Source organism: Hylobates moloch, unplaced genomic scaffold (genome assembly GCF_009828535.3).
Source record: "Hylobates moloch isolate HMO894 unplaced genomic scaffold, HMol_V3 SCAFFOLD_3, whole genome shotgun sequence".
Lineage (NCBI taxonomy): Eukaryota > Metazoa > Chordata > Mammalia > Primates > Hylobatidae > Hylobates > Hylobates moloch.
In genome coordinates, this window is record NW_026652278.1 from 157,351,356 (window position 1) to 157,367,579 (window position 16,224).

Here is a 16,224-nt window from a genome sequence, read left to right on the forward strand (position 1 = left end):
CCTGTATTTCCAGCTACTTGGAAGGTTGAGGCAGGAGAATGACTTGAACCTGGAAGGCAGAGGTTGCAGTGAGCCAAGATAGCACCATCGCACTCCAGCCTGGGCGGCGAGTGAAACTCCATCTCAAAAAGAAAGAAAAAAAGAACATGCGTGTGGGAGACGGGATGCTGACCTTCAGCATTTTGGCTCTAGCATTAATTAGCCAGGACCCTGAGAGAATCACTTTGAACACCCAGGATTCATCGATATTGAGCCTGAAGAAATGAGGGATTTGACCTAATCAATCTCTTACAGCACTGATCTTGTATTTCCCCTTCTATGGCTAACCACACTTTTAACTCATTCTGTGACCATATGCATTCAATTTAAAATTTCCCAATCCCTTGTAACTTTCCAGAGACATCTCACTTTCCAAATGATTAATCTTACGTGAAGCTCCAGCTTGAATTATTTCCACACTTTCTATCTTCCTCTTCAAATGGAAAGCCAAGAACTGTGTATATAGTACAGTCGAAAAACACAGGATTACTTCATACTCTCTCTGTTATCTTATTGTTTTCCTTCTATTCCGTGAACTTTTTAATGAAATAATTACTGTATGCTCTACATGTGTCAGTATCTCTCAAACCTTTATCTGGAAACCCTTTTCTTAATATGTCAATCACCCAGGATTCATTGATATTTATTGAGCCAGGAACTGTGCTGTGGGGCAGTATTTTTAAACTGCTGCTCATGGCCCATGAAGGTGGATGGCAACCACCATGTTATAAAAGTAGAATAAAAATAGTAGCATGCACCTTGTGTAATAACTTTAAATATTCTTTCGTGAAACTTTTATTTCCATTATATGTGTGTGTGTGTGTGTGTCTGTATGTATGTATGTATATGTACCTATCCTATACATGTGACGGGGTTAGACATAAAATGTATCTCTTCTGTGGATTTCAATGAAAAATATTTGAAACCTATTTTTTTAGGACACAGTTCTCTATACTTTTCTCAAGATAAAAATAATCTGGAAAGGGCATTAAAAAAACAAAAACAAAAAAAAACGCTTGGCCCCAACGCAGATCCACTAAATCAGAATCTCCAAGGGAGAGGAGGGCCCTGTGTAATCAACATATTTAACCAGTGAGTGCTGCAGGTGATTCTTCCCATCAAACAAGTTTGGAAAATGCCACCGTGAAAAACTCAAGATTCAAAAAGTTAACAATAATCTCCACCCTATCTTATAAATAGCCGTGTCTCCCCATCCCAACCAGAATAACCCAATCTTATTGAGGAATTAAGGCATATCTAATACAAATGTTAATAATAGTTATATCTACATCCTTGAGTGTATACCAAAGGCCACATGTAGGATAGAAATAAAATTAAAGTAATGCAGAGTCCTGCCTGTTTCAGAGTTGCCAATTCATTTTTCTATCCTTTAGTTTTTCTTCATCATTTTAAACAAAAATCACTGATTTGAAAATATCAAAATAGTTTAAATATACATTATGCTTCATAGTTTTGACATGTTTTTATATTTATTTTTTGTCTTATTTTGAATTGGTAAATATCATAATACATAAATACATATAAGATGCATTATTATATATTAAGAGAAAATAATTGTTAAGTATGGGATAATATGCAAACTTTTGACATATGTATACTTGTAGAATGATCAAGCTAATTAACACATCCATTACCTCAAATACTTATCATTTCTCTTTAAAATACTCTGTTAGCTATCTTAAGATATACAGTACATTATTTTTAGCTGGGTGCGGTGGCTTATGCCTGTAATCCCAGCACTCTGGGAGGCCGTGGTGGGCGGATCACGAGATCAGGAGTTCGAGACCAGCCCAGCCAACATGGAGAAACCCCGTCTCTACTAAAAACACAGTATTAGCTGGGCGTGGTGGCGCATGCCTATAATCCCAGCTACTCAGGAGTCTAAGGCAGGAGAATTGCTTGAACCTGGGAGGCGGAGGTTGCAGTGAGCCGAGATCACGCCATTGCGCTCCTGCCTGTTTAACAAGAGCGAAACTCCTCTCAAAAAAAAACAAAACACTCTTGAGTCTCTTGTAATTGAAATATAGTCCATGGAGCTCGCTTGAAATTGCTGTACTTTTTGGTGTTTTTCATATATTGATGCCTATGCATATATGCTAAACTTGTTACAGAGAGACAACAGAAATATCCAGTTAGATAAGGGATAGATTATTTCAGGTTATTTGCATATATTTTTAATATATTATTTTAAATTTTTTAATAATTTTTGAGATTTGTATCTATATATTTTCATATATAGATATGAAAAATATATATATAACCTGAAATAATCTATTACTTTATATAACTGGATATTTCTGTTCTTTCTTTGTAACAAGTTTTAGTGTATAGATACAAGCTGAAATATATTGTCTCTGTTTTAAAATTGAAGCTTCACGAAAATTTTTAATTATTTAAAAGATAGAGAACCATATACCTGTTTGTACCTTAAAAAATTCGTATGTTGCCTGGGCGCGGTGGCTCACGCCTGTAATCCCAGCACTTTGGGAGGCCGAGGCAGGTGGATCACGAGGTCAGGAGATCGAGACCATCCTGGCCAACATGGTGAAACCCCGTCTCTACTAAAAATACAAAAAAATTAGCCGGGCGCGGTGGCGGGCACCTGTAGTCCCAGCTACTAGGCAGGCTGAGGCAGGAGAATGGCGTGAACCCGGGAGGCGGAGCTTGCAGTGAGCCGAGATTGCGCCACTGCACCTCCAGCCTGGGCGACAGGGCGAGACTCCATCTCAAAAAAAAAAAAAAAAATTGTATGTTGTATTTGTATTACCTATTCAAAAAAATAAAATTCTTTAAATGGCAGAGATAAATCTTAAGAATAAAGAAAAAGGGCCGGGCGCGGTGGCTCACGCTTGTGATCCCAGCACTTTGGGAGGCCGAGGCGGGCGGATCACGAGGTCAGGAGATCGAGACCACGGTGAAACCCCGTCTCTACTAAAAAATACAAAAAATTAGCCGCGCGTGGCGGCGGGCGCCTGTAGTCCCAGCTACTCGGAGAGGCTGAGGCAGGAGAATGGCGGGGAACCCGGAGGCGGAGCTTGCAGTGAGCCAAGATTGCGCCACTGCACTCCAGCCTGGGCAACAGAGCGAGACTCTGTCTCAAAAAAAAAAAAAAAAGAATAAAGAAAAAGAAGACAATTCGGGAAACTACATTTGGTTCTGTTTTTACAGACTCAATAGGAGGGGTTGCAAAGCTATCAAGACAAGTGGGAGAAAATGACCAAAAAGATCCTGTCTTTGTGATTATAGGATCATTACAGTAGGTCAAATATTTGGTCAATTTTTTAAAATATTGCATAATGAACTAGAATTTTAATTTCTTCAGAAGTCTGAAATAAACTTTTAATTTTTAATTGCCTAAAAATTTTAATTCTATATTATATTTCCTACTTCCATCTTCTATTTAAAAAAATTTTTGCCAAATAGTTTCTGGCAAACATTTTTGCTTGCAGCTGACTTAACTGCCTTTTTAAGACAGCACAATTTTGAAGGAAAGAGAGAAGGAGGGCTTAAAAGATTATACCATTGTCATGTGGGCATTGAGGGTGTAAGCTTTTGGAGTTGGAATAGACCTGATGATTTTCTTTTTTGTTGTTGTTTTTTTATTTTTGAGACGGAGTCTCGCTCTGTCGCCCAGGCTGGAGTGCAGTGGCGCAATCTCGGCTCACTGCAAGCTCCGCCTCCCGGGTTCACGCCATTCTCCTGCCTCAGCCTCTCCGAGTAGCTGGGACTACAGGCACCCGCCACCGCGCCCGGCTAATTTTTTTTTTTGTATTTTTAGTAGAGACGGGGTTTCACCGTGGTCTCGATCTCCTGACCTCATGATCCGCCCTCCTCGGCCTCCCAAAGTGCTGGGATTACAAGCGTGAGCCACCGTGCCCGGCCAGACCTGATGATTTTCTAATTCAAGTCTAATTCATGTAAAAGATGTGTCTCAACCCTTTAATAAGATTACAGACAACTCAAAGGCGGGAACCATTAATTATCTCTATATCTGCAGCTATAAAATACTAAGGCAGTGTACTCTTAAAAATGCCTAACAAATAGAGAGATGACTGTAAAAGCTTCTAGGAGCTGCTCATGGATGGAGGTTCCAGACTTTATCTCAAAAAATTTTCTCAACATCTTAAAACCTTTCCTTAACAAGACTTTCCATTCATTTAACCTACCTTCTGCCCTCTTGCTGCAATTAGGAACCATTTGTTTTTATTGTTCTTCAAGAAAGATGTAGAATGAGCAACTTCTTCCTGATTTTAATGTCTTTGCATTTATGATACCTATCACAGTGTTTTACTTAAATTAGCATTTTTGGTTTTCTTTTTTTCTTTTGAGACAGAGTTTCACTCTTGTTGCCCAGGCTGGAGTGCAGTGGCCAGCCAGATCTTGGTTCACTGTGACCTCTGCCTCCCGGGTTCAAGCAATTCTCCTGCCTCAGCCTCTCAAGTAGCTGGGATTACAGGCACCTGCCACCATGCCTGGCTAATTTTTTTGTGTGTGTTTTTAGTAGACATGGAGTTTCACCATGTTGCCCAGGTTGGTCTTGAACTCCTGACCTCAAATGATCTGCCTGCCTCGGCCTCCCAAAGTGCTGGGATTACAGGCATGAGCCACTGCATCTGGCCTTAAATTACCATAAATGGATGAATACTTAACATAGATTTCATTGCCCTTTACTTTTTTTTATTATGGTTAAAGAAACATATAACATGAAATCTACCTTCTTAAATTTTTAAGTATACACTACAGTATTGTTAACTATATGCTTAATGTTGTACAGCAAATATCTAGGATGTTTTCATCTTGCATGACTGAAACTATGCCCACTGAACAGCAACTGCCATTCCTCCTTGATCCCAGTGCTTGGCAACCAGCATTCGACCTTCTGCTTCTAAGAGTATAACTAGTTTAGATACCTCTTAAGTGGAATTTTGCAGTATTTCTCCTACTGTCATTGCCGTTTACTTTTACCTCAACTAAATAATTTAGGTTCAATGTAGAACACAAAATTAATAATAGAACATAAAGAATAAACTAAGTTTTTCACACCCCATTTAAACATCAAATTGAATAATATGCTGAAAGAATAAGGTGTGTGTTTTTACAACTCTTGCAATTTTAAACCTGTATTAATATATCTTAGAAATGAGTTGACCTTGAGCTACACAACAATGCTAACCTCTCAAAAGCTTATAATCACCGTAGTCCTCAGATCTTTCCTAAGGAACATAACATTTTGACACAGAAGAATCCTTGCATTTTAGCTTTTAACAAAATCTCAAGCAGTCTGTTAACCAGATTACCATCAGCATCATCAGAAATGGGGAAAAGGAAAGGCTTTGGTGGGTGGGGCAGGGGGCTTGATGAAACCTAAGAATGGAGTGAGAAATGGAGTAAAACTCAATGATGCCTATAGGCCATATTACTTGGTAATACAAAAAAAAATACATATTTGACCCAATAACATGACATCAAAAACTATATAGTTTGATAATACTTGGACAAATTTTGAAATGATAGATACATGAATTTTTTTTCTAGAATCAAATACAACAAACTCTGCATTTGCCTTTCAAGAGTGAGATTATTAAGGGGTATTAGGTATATAAAGGGATTATAAAGAGAAACATTTACACTTTATTTTATACTTTGTTTAATTTATTTACGTTTGCACTTATTTATTTGATTTATAGGTAAAAAATTAAAATATTTAAAGCTCTCTTCAATAGACAAAAATGTTTTTTTAAAAAACATAGCACTTTTACCTACAGTTAGTACTTTTTTTGTTTCAGGGTTTAAAACATAAAATGTTTTGAAACAGATTTGCTGATTTTAATTACTGATGGTCTGAAATGTTTGCTCTTAGAAGGATGTTAGTGAAGGAGGTTTATCTTATCAAATTCTGAGTTAGCTACTGTAATACAGTAGAGCACCCCAAAATTTAGTTGCTTAAAGCAGCAACCATAATTCTGTGGGTGAACTATTTGGCTTGGCCTCAGCTGGGTGGTTTTTGTGGTCTGTGCCAGGCTGGGCTGACGACAGCTGGGCTCTCTCAGTGCGGCCATGGGCAGCTGCCAGGATGACTAGGAACGAGTCAGTTAGTCTAGGATGGTCTCTTTTGGAAGGGTTTATGTCTGCTCCATATGGTCTCTTCCTCCTACAGGCTAGCACAGCCTTGTTCACGTAAGGGTTCATCAGGGTTCCAAGAGATGGAGCAGAAGCAGGCCAGGCCTCTCAAGGATTTGGCTCAGAATTGGCCAATAACATCACTTTCACCACATTCTAGGTTAAAGCAACTCACGGGGCCAGCCCAGGTTCAAGGGATGGGGAAATAGACTCTGCCACTTGATGGAAGGTGTTGCAGAGGCACATTACAAAGAGGCATGTCTACAAAGGAAGGAATAATTGCAGGCATTATTACTAAGAAATCTACAATACACGGTCTTATGCTACCCCAAAAATATGTGAATAACCAATAGAATCACTTCATGGGAATCCAAAATATATCACTTTTCTTAACGTTTGCCCACATAATTATCTTTATTTTACTGGTACAAATATAAGCAATTATCCAACTAGTAAAACTAATTAATACTCTAGATATAGCTTCTTTTTAATGGTAACAGCTAACACTGGCTATGAAGCATTTGCTATATGCCAGGCAATGTCCTAAGCACAGGACATATCACAAAAGTAGGTGGTGGCTAGGGTTTGAAGTCTGGACCCCAACTTGGTTTGAATCCCTATGTTAGTATTTATTAGCTGTGTGACCTTGGACAAGTGAATTAACCTTACTGTGCTTCCATTTTCTATCTATAAAATGGGCTAATAAACTTACATAACTCATAAGATTGACGTGATGATTAGATTTAATCTACGTTAAGTGCTGGTAACAATACCTAGTGTATGGTAAGGGTTATATAGCTGTCAGCTCTTGTTGTTATCGTCGTCATCATCATCATCATCCCCCTCACAATAACCCTGTGGTGGTGAATTTTGTGTGTCATGCATGACTAATACAAACTCTGTGAGGTAGCTTCTATCATTGTCTCCATTTTACGGAGAAGAACATTGAAGTTCAGGGAGACTGACCAAAGTCACAAAGGCAAGATGTGGCAGGACCCTCATTCAAGCCCTGGCAGCTGTTTCGAGTCTGGGCTTTTCATACCCTACAACACTGCCATGCCACTTAACAGTACCTTTCAGAATAGTTGTCTACAGGTCAAACATACACAGGTCATGTTCTTTTTTTCCACGTGGTCAGCATTTCAGAAGAGCTTTATTTTCCCCACTGCTTGCTTTGCAGCTGAGCAGATATAAGAGGTAGCTATATGTACAGAAAGAACTCTGACATGCAATCAGCTTAACTCCTACATGCAAAGTACAGAGTTACACACTTGCAGACATCTCGTTTTATCTTCACAGATAACCCATTAGGTATGTATCATCCCCATTTTATAGATGAGGACACCGAGACTGCTCTTGTCCAACATCACAAAGAATGGGTCTACCTCCAAAGCTTTTTCTGCTAGGCAGAATTGCTAAATTAAATGTAAAGAGATTCTATTGCAAACATTTTTGTAAAGTGAATCTGTAATAATCATTACCTAATTTGTTTGTTGTGGAAAGGTGGAGGTCTCACTTCTTAAAAGTGACTTCATGGTTAAACTCTGATGAATGATTCTGTTCTCTTCACTTCCAGAGGAGATTTGCACCCTAGTTATCGCTGAGACTTTCCCTGAAGATGCAGGGATCTTTACATGTTCAGCAAGAAATGATTACGGATCAGCAACCAGCACTGCCCAGCTGGTTGTCACCTCAGGTATGTGAAGAGTAAAAAAAATGACTAGGTCATGTTCCCCAGCACCAGTGTGGTTGGCCACAGCAGAAAGGGACTGTCCCGGCCAGGTGTGGTGGCTCACACCTGTAATCCCAGCACTTTGGGAGGCCGAGGCAGGCGGATCACTTGAGATGAAGAGTTCGAGACCAGCCTGGCTAACATGGTGAAACCCTGTCTCTACCAAAAATACAAAAATTAGCTGAGTGTGGTGGTGCGTGCCTGTAATCCCAGCTACTCCGGAGGCTGAGGCAGGAGAATCACTTGAACCCAGAAGGTGGATGTGGCAGTGAGCCGAGATTGTCCCACTGCACTCCAGCCTGGGTGACAGAGTGAGACTCTGTCAAGGAAGGAAGGGAGGAAGGGAGGGAGGGAGGAAGGAAGAAAGGGAGGAAGGGACTGTCCCAGGAAGAGAGCTCAGCTCAGCCTTCAGGAATCTGGCCACTCCAGGAGTCACCCTAACAATCTAAGTTTCATCGTGAAACAAAGGCTTTAGGGGAGGGGAGGAGAAGGAGTGAGGTGGAGATGACAAACAAAAAGATAATGATCATGTAGCAACTGAACACACATGGGCTTTCTTTAAAATCGTGCCGTCTTGGTCTTGGAAACGATGGAGCTGGTTTCCTAACATCCTCCTGCTAACCTAGAATCATATTCACATTGGAAAGCCACCTCTACATCGGAGGTGCAGTCACTTTCTCAGCAGTGCCAACACATGAGATCTGGAGATACTTGTACAAATAAGCCATTGTCCGATCCACTGTTGAAACTTCTGAAAAGGTAATACAAGATAAGCGTTCTTGTATAAAATGTAATACAAGATAAACTCAGAGAAGCTGTAAAGGCCTTCGAACTCAAATTTCATTGATAGTCTATATCAATGATAGTATATAACTAATATGAAAAAGAAAGCAATGCATTGTATTATTGAAGCCAATTTTCAAAAAATATGGATATTTTCTAAACTCAAAAACTTACCACTAGGGAAAGGAATGTGAAACAGATTTTTTTCTTTTTCTTTTCTTTTCTTTTTATTTGTCTGTTTTCTAGTTACTAATGAGCGTTAGCTTACTTTAATTGCCTCATCTCTGCCATTCATCTTAAAGATATTTTTAAAATATGTTTTTGACCAAGCCTGGCACATAATGTACATAGTAGAGAATCAATAAATGGGTCATTTGTTGAATGATACGGACTTGGAGAGAACAACTGAATTGTACTTGGATTCCTTCAGAAGAGCAAGAACTTGGTGCTAGGTGGCAGCAGAGGCACAACCAAAACTTATTTAGGGACCTTAGAGTGGCAATTGTAAATGCTTTTTCATCTTAATTGAGAAAAGAAATGGGAGGGTCATCTTAAATGGGAAATGGTTTCTGTGAACGACTACTGTTAAGTGCTAAAAGGAACCTAAGTGTCAGGATCGGAGTTACAGAGCAAGGAGGACCCCAGCGTTTTGATTTCGAGTTGGCTTCAACACTGTCCCATCAAATGGCCATAGCAGGAGTGCAGTGCTTAAATAATACGGCCAAAACCCTGGGCTCTATAAGTCTGAGTGGCAAAAATTTGTGTGTAATATTTTCCATTGTTTCTGCAGTAAATCTGCTATAGGTCAAACATAATCAACAAATATTTTTGAGTTTTTTGTTTACCTCGGTAAGCATTTTTGAGTGCATGCCAGGAGCTCTGCTGGGCCCTGGGCAAGGTGCAGAATCTAAAAAAGACATGATCTCAAGATGCTTTCAGCCTAGTGAGGGCAACACATAAAAATCTCTTTCGTACTGAGTTATAGTTGAAGCAATCACCTAATATGGAAAAAAAATATTTTTATGAGATTATGAAATTTTACTTGGACTCCAAGCTTTACCTTCCCTAGCTTTAGATGAATATCCACATAAAACCTTTACAGCGGCCGGGCGCGGTGGCTCACGCTTGTAATCCCAGCACTTTGGGAGGCCGAGGCGGGCGGATCATGAGGTCAGGAGATTGAGACCACGGTGAAACCCCGTCTTTACTAAAAATACAAAAAATTAGCCGGGCGTGGTGGCGGGCGCCTGTAGTCCCGCAGTGAGCTGAGATCGCCCCCCGGCCCCCAGGCCGGGGTGAAGAGCGAGACTCCGTCCGTCATAAAAAAAAAAAAAAAAACCTTTACAGCTTGAGCCAATTTGAGTAGTGACAGCTATGATGTTCAGTAGGACCCATGGACCAAAACGTGAGAAGACAAAGCATTATTAGTTGATACTGTTTGTGTTGTCACTTTTTTTTGCCAAGTTCTATGTTTAGCTCTTGTTTGAAATTTTTATGATTTAGTAGCTGGTTTCCCCACATGTGAGCTCAGTCAGGAAATAAAACGGTAGCACTTGTTCAAAACAAGCTTGAAAGAAGCAGGCCCTCCAGCTGGCAGTGCTTCTGCATCAGATGAGAGCAGCACAATCACCTCATCTTTAACAACTTCACACAACACGGGGATTCTCAGAAGACTCTGACAGTGTGAAATCACTTGTTGAACTAGTAGCATCTTCTTATGTTTTTCCTCTCTTTCCCCTTCCTTAGCCAACACTGAAAACTGTAGTTACAAGTCAGTGGGAGAATCCAACAATGACCACTTCCAACACTTTCCACCTCCCCCTCCAATCTTGGAGACAAGTTCCTTGGAGTTGGCTTCAAAGAAACCATCTGAGATCCAGCAGGTGAACAACCCTGAGTTAGGCCTGAGCAGGGCAGCCCTTCAGATGCAATTCAATGCTGCCGAGAGGGAAACGAACGGAGTCCATCCCAGCCATGGAGTAAATGGACTGACTAACGGCAAAGCTAAGAGTAATAAATCTCTTCCAACACCAGCTGTCCTGCTTTCACCCACTAAGGAGCCACCACCTCTGCTTGCCAAACCAAAACTGTGAGTATTTCTGCATGGTTTTATAATAATTTCCATACCCCTGTTACATTTCTTCTCTGGTGAGAAAAAAACTTTTGCCTGGATTCAACTATGTGGCAAGTTGTCCTTGACTCATGGGACCTTGCTGCCAAGTGGTGTCCTTCAACAATATAAAAGATACCTAAAAATAAAGAAGGGAAATGAAAAGCTTGGTGAAATCTGCCCTTTGCTGAAAGCTGTAACTGGTTATGGCTGTGAAAATATCTGTGCCCAGCGTGGGCTTCCAACATACAGCTAAGGATATAGCCACTCCCCGGAGGCCACGGAAAAGGGGGATCTCCTTTGAGCCCTTTATTAAAAGTATTTCAAAAAGTGAGAATAAGTACTTTACGTTTGTTACTTTAAATATTATCGGTAAGGAGATCTGATACAGACAAGCAGGGAAAGACTAAAAACTGAGGCTGGAAATTCAGGGTGCAGATCCTGGCAGGGCAATGAAACCGGAGGGACGCAGGCTTGTGGGCAAGAAGAGCACCCTTCACAGCACAGGCTACTTGGCTTGGAATTCCATGGAGCTGCATATTTCCATGAATACCATCTTCACAGTTGATGTCCATTATTTTCTTAGGATGATAAACCTTGCATGAGCTGTTTCCATTGGCACCGCACAGCAGAGAGTTGTTATGAATGGAGCCATTACAATGTCAGAGAGAGGCAGAAATATATTAGCTCAAACGAGTCTATCATAGCACAACAGACCCTGAATTACTGCCCTGCCAGAGGTCAGTGGAAATTTAAGAGTCATAGTGAATGTGTATGTATTCTATGAGGTCACATTCCCATGAGAATGTATTTGCCAGAACCTAGGAAAGCCCCTTCTATTTACCCATATCTGATGTTTTTAATTTGGGGCAGGAAGGACTTCTTTAGGGGTTATCCTTTATTTCCCTAGCATTGAACAGCCTACTCTTTTCTCTCTCTGATCAGTTCATTTGTTAGAAATGTTAGAATTTAAAAGATATTTGAATTAGAATAACACCTTACCTTTGTACATCACTTTATTATTTGCTGGGTGATTTCATGAACAACATTAGACTAATCAAATAACAAAAAGTCAAAAGAATACCTTAAGTTAACAAATGGGCAAACAATTTTATAAAACTAGACTTCTGGACAATCTTGTGTTGCAGTTTCAAAAATGTATCTATTGCTACCCTCTGCTTCATTTTGCATTGTGTTCTGGCTCTCTTTTAAGACAGTAGGGCTACTCACTAAGCGTGTACACAATGGTGTGAAAGGTGCTGGTGAACATTTAATACCTATGCGCCATCTCCATTCAGAGGCCCAACAGGTATAATGAGCTAAAAAATGGTGGCCTTAAAAGAGATTTATGCTCTTGTAGCAGCAACCCATAAAGTTAATTGCCACTGCTGACTTCTTTCATCTTTGCATTTTGAATACGTATTTGCAGTGCTTTTAATGAAACAAGGGACCTGCTCTCCAGGGAGAGAAAGGGCAAATGTGTTGAATGACTAGGACTTGACTGTAGTGTTGATTAAGTAAAGTCTATCTACTCTAATGGGGATCATAAATTGGACGTAAATCACAGGAGCGCAAACACGAGGAGCTGTTAAGAGGCATCTGCAGCCCATCTTATCTCAGGAGTTTCAACAGCTTTGCAGCTTTTAGCTCTGCTTTGCAGCCAGGTTAATGCATATGGCAAGGGGGTAATATCTACAGAATGCAGACAAAACAACTTCATGTTCATTAAGAGGATGACAGCTTAAGCACACATTTAAAGAACACCAGGATTTGCTTGTGAGTGAGATAAAAATATAAATATATATATATATATATATATATAAGATAAAATATAAAATAAGATGCAGAAAAAATGGACTTAAATGTTTGAGGCCCAAATAAATGGGTTACTCTCCCTTCATGAGGAAACTTAAGGGAAAAAGCAGAACACCTAAACACAAAACCCAACAGCTTAGAAACAACATTTACTTGTACTGGGTCTTCCCACTGTTTTTTTTTTTTTTTTTCTTCAAATCTTCGTGTGTTTAAACATATTCTTAGGGCATCACTTGATTGTTGTTTTTTTGTGTTGCATATTTACCTGCCATTTAACTAGGTAGAAAATAATATGTGATGATACTTTTTAAGTATATATTTTTAAATTTTCTTATGATTTAGAATATGTTATTGGATTTTGTTTTATTACAAAATCAGTGGGTGCTTGATGTGACAATTCAAACAACACAGAGGATATTAAAGTTTATACTCTCTGCTTCCCTTCTTCCAACCCACCCCTCTGAAAGCTGTGGTATGGTGTATTATCAGAGCCTTTTCTAAAAAAGGTTTTTTCAGTGTTTCCAAAGTTTTCTTTCAGTGTTTGTTCAGTTTTCAAAGTACTCTCTGCTTCCCTTCTTCCACCCCTCACAAAGGTGTGATATTCTGTATTATCACAACCTTTTCTAAAAAAGATTTGTTCAGTGTTCTCAAAGTTGTATTACTGATAGAGAAATGCTGTTGAATGACATCTACAAATAATTTAGAACAGCATCTGAGTTATTGATAATGAATGACTATAGGTAACTGCCAAGTGAAATTCTTACACATTCATTGTTTTCTTTTCATACATTGTGGGAAAATATGAGATTTTATTTGCCTCGTATGGTCAGCAGTGAAAAACTATGGTTTGCTCAAAACTTCTTTTCATCAGTTTATGATCTGATTTTCTTTCACTAAAGGAAAGGCTTATATTTGGTGGCGTTATGGCAGTTTGTGCATCTTCATCATTTGTAAACGAACTAATAGGAAACAATTCGGAGGGTGCAAGTAATTAGCAACTAAAATATTTACTCTCACAATGAACTAATCTGAAAATGGTGTCTGATGTGTCAGATGTCTGGGGGAAGAAAGATCATTTTCAAAAAAAAAAAAAACTCTGCATTATTTTTCTCTCTTGAATAGCTCCAATACTGATTGTGGGAGAAGAAAAAAAAAATTCAAGAATGAAACAAAAACCTGGAAAGGTCATGAGCTCTTTTCTCTAACTAGGCCCAGCCCCCACCCTGTACTGTCCAACAGAAGTCCTCACCAATACACTCACAGCCATCCCAGACCTCCAGCCAAGTCCATGGTACCGCTCATAAAGTGAGGGTTCCTGGCCCAGTCTGTGGTACCTCTCATAAAGTAGGGGTTCCTGGCTCAGTCTGTGGTACCTCTCATAAAGTGAGGGTTCCTGGCCCAGTCTGTGGTACCTCTCATAAAGTAGGGATTCCTGGCTCAGTCTGTGGTACCTCTCATAAAGTGAGGGTTCCTGGCTCAGTCTGTGGTACCTCTCATAAAGTGGGGGTTCCTGGCTTAGTATCGTGTACGTATCCACTTCAGCTCCTACATCTCCCTTTGTTTCTAACACTCTCCCTCAAGTGTAAGTGGAAGATAATTAAATGTAGGCCATTTGGTGAGTCCCAGATGTCCCGCACACAGGATTTGTGCAATGCCTTACCACCCGCTGTGGGACTGCGAAGTGTGCTTAAATGCTGCACAAGAAAAAATTAATAGTATTATTTCTGCAGCTCAGTGGCTGACACTCATAATCTTCAATCGCAGCACGAAAGAAGCAACACAATGCTTAGGTCATAATCTTAACAGGAGAAAAAAGGAGGGAAGGAGCGTAAACCTAACTTATACACTATTCTTTTCCTTGGTTCCTTGCTGCCCTCTCATTACAAATGATACCTGAAGATCAAAATAAAAGTAGGGCTCACTGCGAAAAATCTCTGCTTCTCTTTATTCCTACCAAAAAAACGGTCCTTCAGGCAGGGCGCGGTGGCTCACCCCTGTAATCCCAGCACTTTGGGAGGCCAAGGCGGGCAGATCACGAGGTCAGGTGATCGAGACCATCCTGGCTAACATGGTGAAACCCCATCTCTTCTAAAGATACAAAAAATTAGCCGCGCGTGGTGGCGGGTGCCTGTAGTCCCAGCTACTCGGGAGGCTGAGGCAGGAGAATGGCGTGAACCCGGGGGGCGGAGCCTGCAGTGAGCCGAGATAGCGCCACTGCACCCCAGCCCTGGCGACAGAGTAAGACTCCGTCTCAAAAAAAAAAAAAAAAAAAAAGCGGTCCTTCCAAACCATAGACATGCATGGAAGCCCCCAGGAATAAGCTCTGAAGGGAAACCTGTGAATGGCAAAATGTGGTAGGTGATTTGCCAAGCATATAGAAAAGCACGGTCATGTTTTTCTACCGAGCTCACCTCCTACAGCAGATCAAACAATATATAAATAACAATATGCTATTTTCAAACCCCCTTTATTACTTCCTTTGTCTTGTGGGAGAAAGGTAGGCCTCTAAGCCTGTAGACGAGCAAAATGAGAACTCCAAAGGGAGGTTACTGAAGGGTGATGCGATGGGAAAGTCCTTACCTTGCGACAGATCAGCAGATAAAATGATGCTTATTTGTTACTCTAGTGCCAAAAATATGTGCATTGCCATAGAAGTCTGTGTCCTTTTGCCTGGGAGAATAATAATGAAATGATTGTTAAGTGTTTACATGCTAAATCAACAGCTCCCCTTGCTCCTATTCTTACTACTTGCTCTTATCCCAGTCTCTAAAGAAGAAACAGTATTATGGTTTTCTGTCTTAAAAGAGTAAAACAGGCCGGGTGCGGTGGCTCACGCCTGTAATCCCAACACTTTGGGAGGCCGAGGCGGGCGGATCACGAGGTCAGGAGATCGAGACCATCCTGGTTAACATGGTGAAATCCCGTCTCTACTAAAAATGCAAAAAATTAGCCGGGCGTGGTGGTGGGCGCCTGTAGTCCCAGCTACTCGGGAGGCTGAGGCAGGAGAATGGCATGAACCCGGGAGGCGGAGGTTGCAGTGAGCCGAGATCGCTCCACTGCACTCTGGCCTGCGCGAAAAGAGCAAGACTCTGTTTCAAAGCAAAAAACAAACAAACAAAAAAAAGAGTAAAATGATTTCAGGCCGAATCAACCTTTTCAAAATTACTGCATTTTACAACCTTTGCTTTTCTCTTCTTCCTTTCTCTCACTCCCACCCTTAGATGCCCTATTGTTCTGCAAATCCTGTCTCCAGAGAAAGACATAGCCTATAAAATTAATATTGAGCTGTTAGGGATTGTTAGCGTCACCTCAGTGCAGTTCTAGGCTAACAAAGTGAAGTACATCTTAATAAGCAATAATAAGCACTGCAGAAAATCAGGAAAATGTCATTTCATGAGATGATGTGTTTGAGAGCTAGAAGAGAAGGAATTAGCAGCCTTTATCATTCTCTTTATTACTGAGGTTTTCTATATTTGGAAATTCCTGATGGGTTTCCTCCACACTCCTAGACACAAATTGAAGTACAAGTTGTTCCCTTGCCTGGAATGTTCCACTCCCCAGAATGTTCCGCCTCTAGTGGCTGGCTCTTACTTGTCTTTCAAAA

The 16,224-nt window shown here is 40.4% G+C and overlaps 1 protein-coding gene across 1 annotated transcript in view; it reads left to right on the plus strand.

The window, feature by feature from the left end:
- The window catches only part of PALLD (palladin, cytoskeletal associated protein), a 439,505-nt gene that overhangs the window by 204,079 nt on the left and 219,202 nt on the right, over nt 1-16,224 (plus strand). Inside the window, exons 8-9 of the mRNA XM_032174072.1 lie at nt 7,757-7,876; nt 10,442-10,784. Of these exons, the coding sequence (XP_032029963.1) occupies nt 7,757-7,876; nt 10,442-10,784 (463 nt within the window). The remainder of the gene's footprint in view (nt 1-7,756; nt 7,877-10,441; nt 10,785-16,224) is intronic.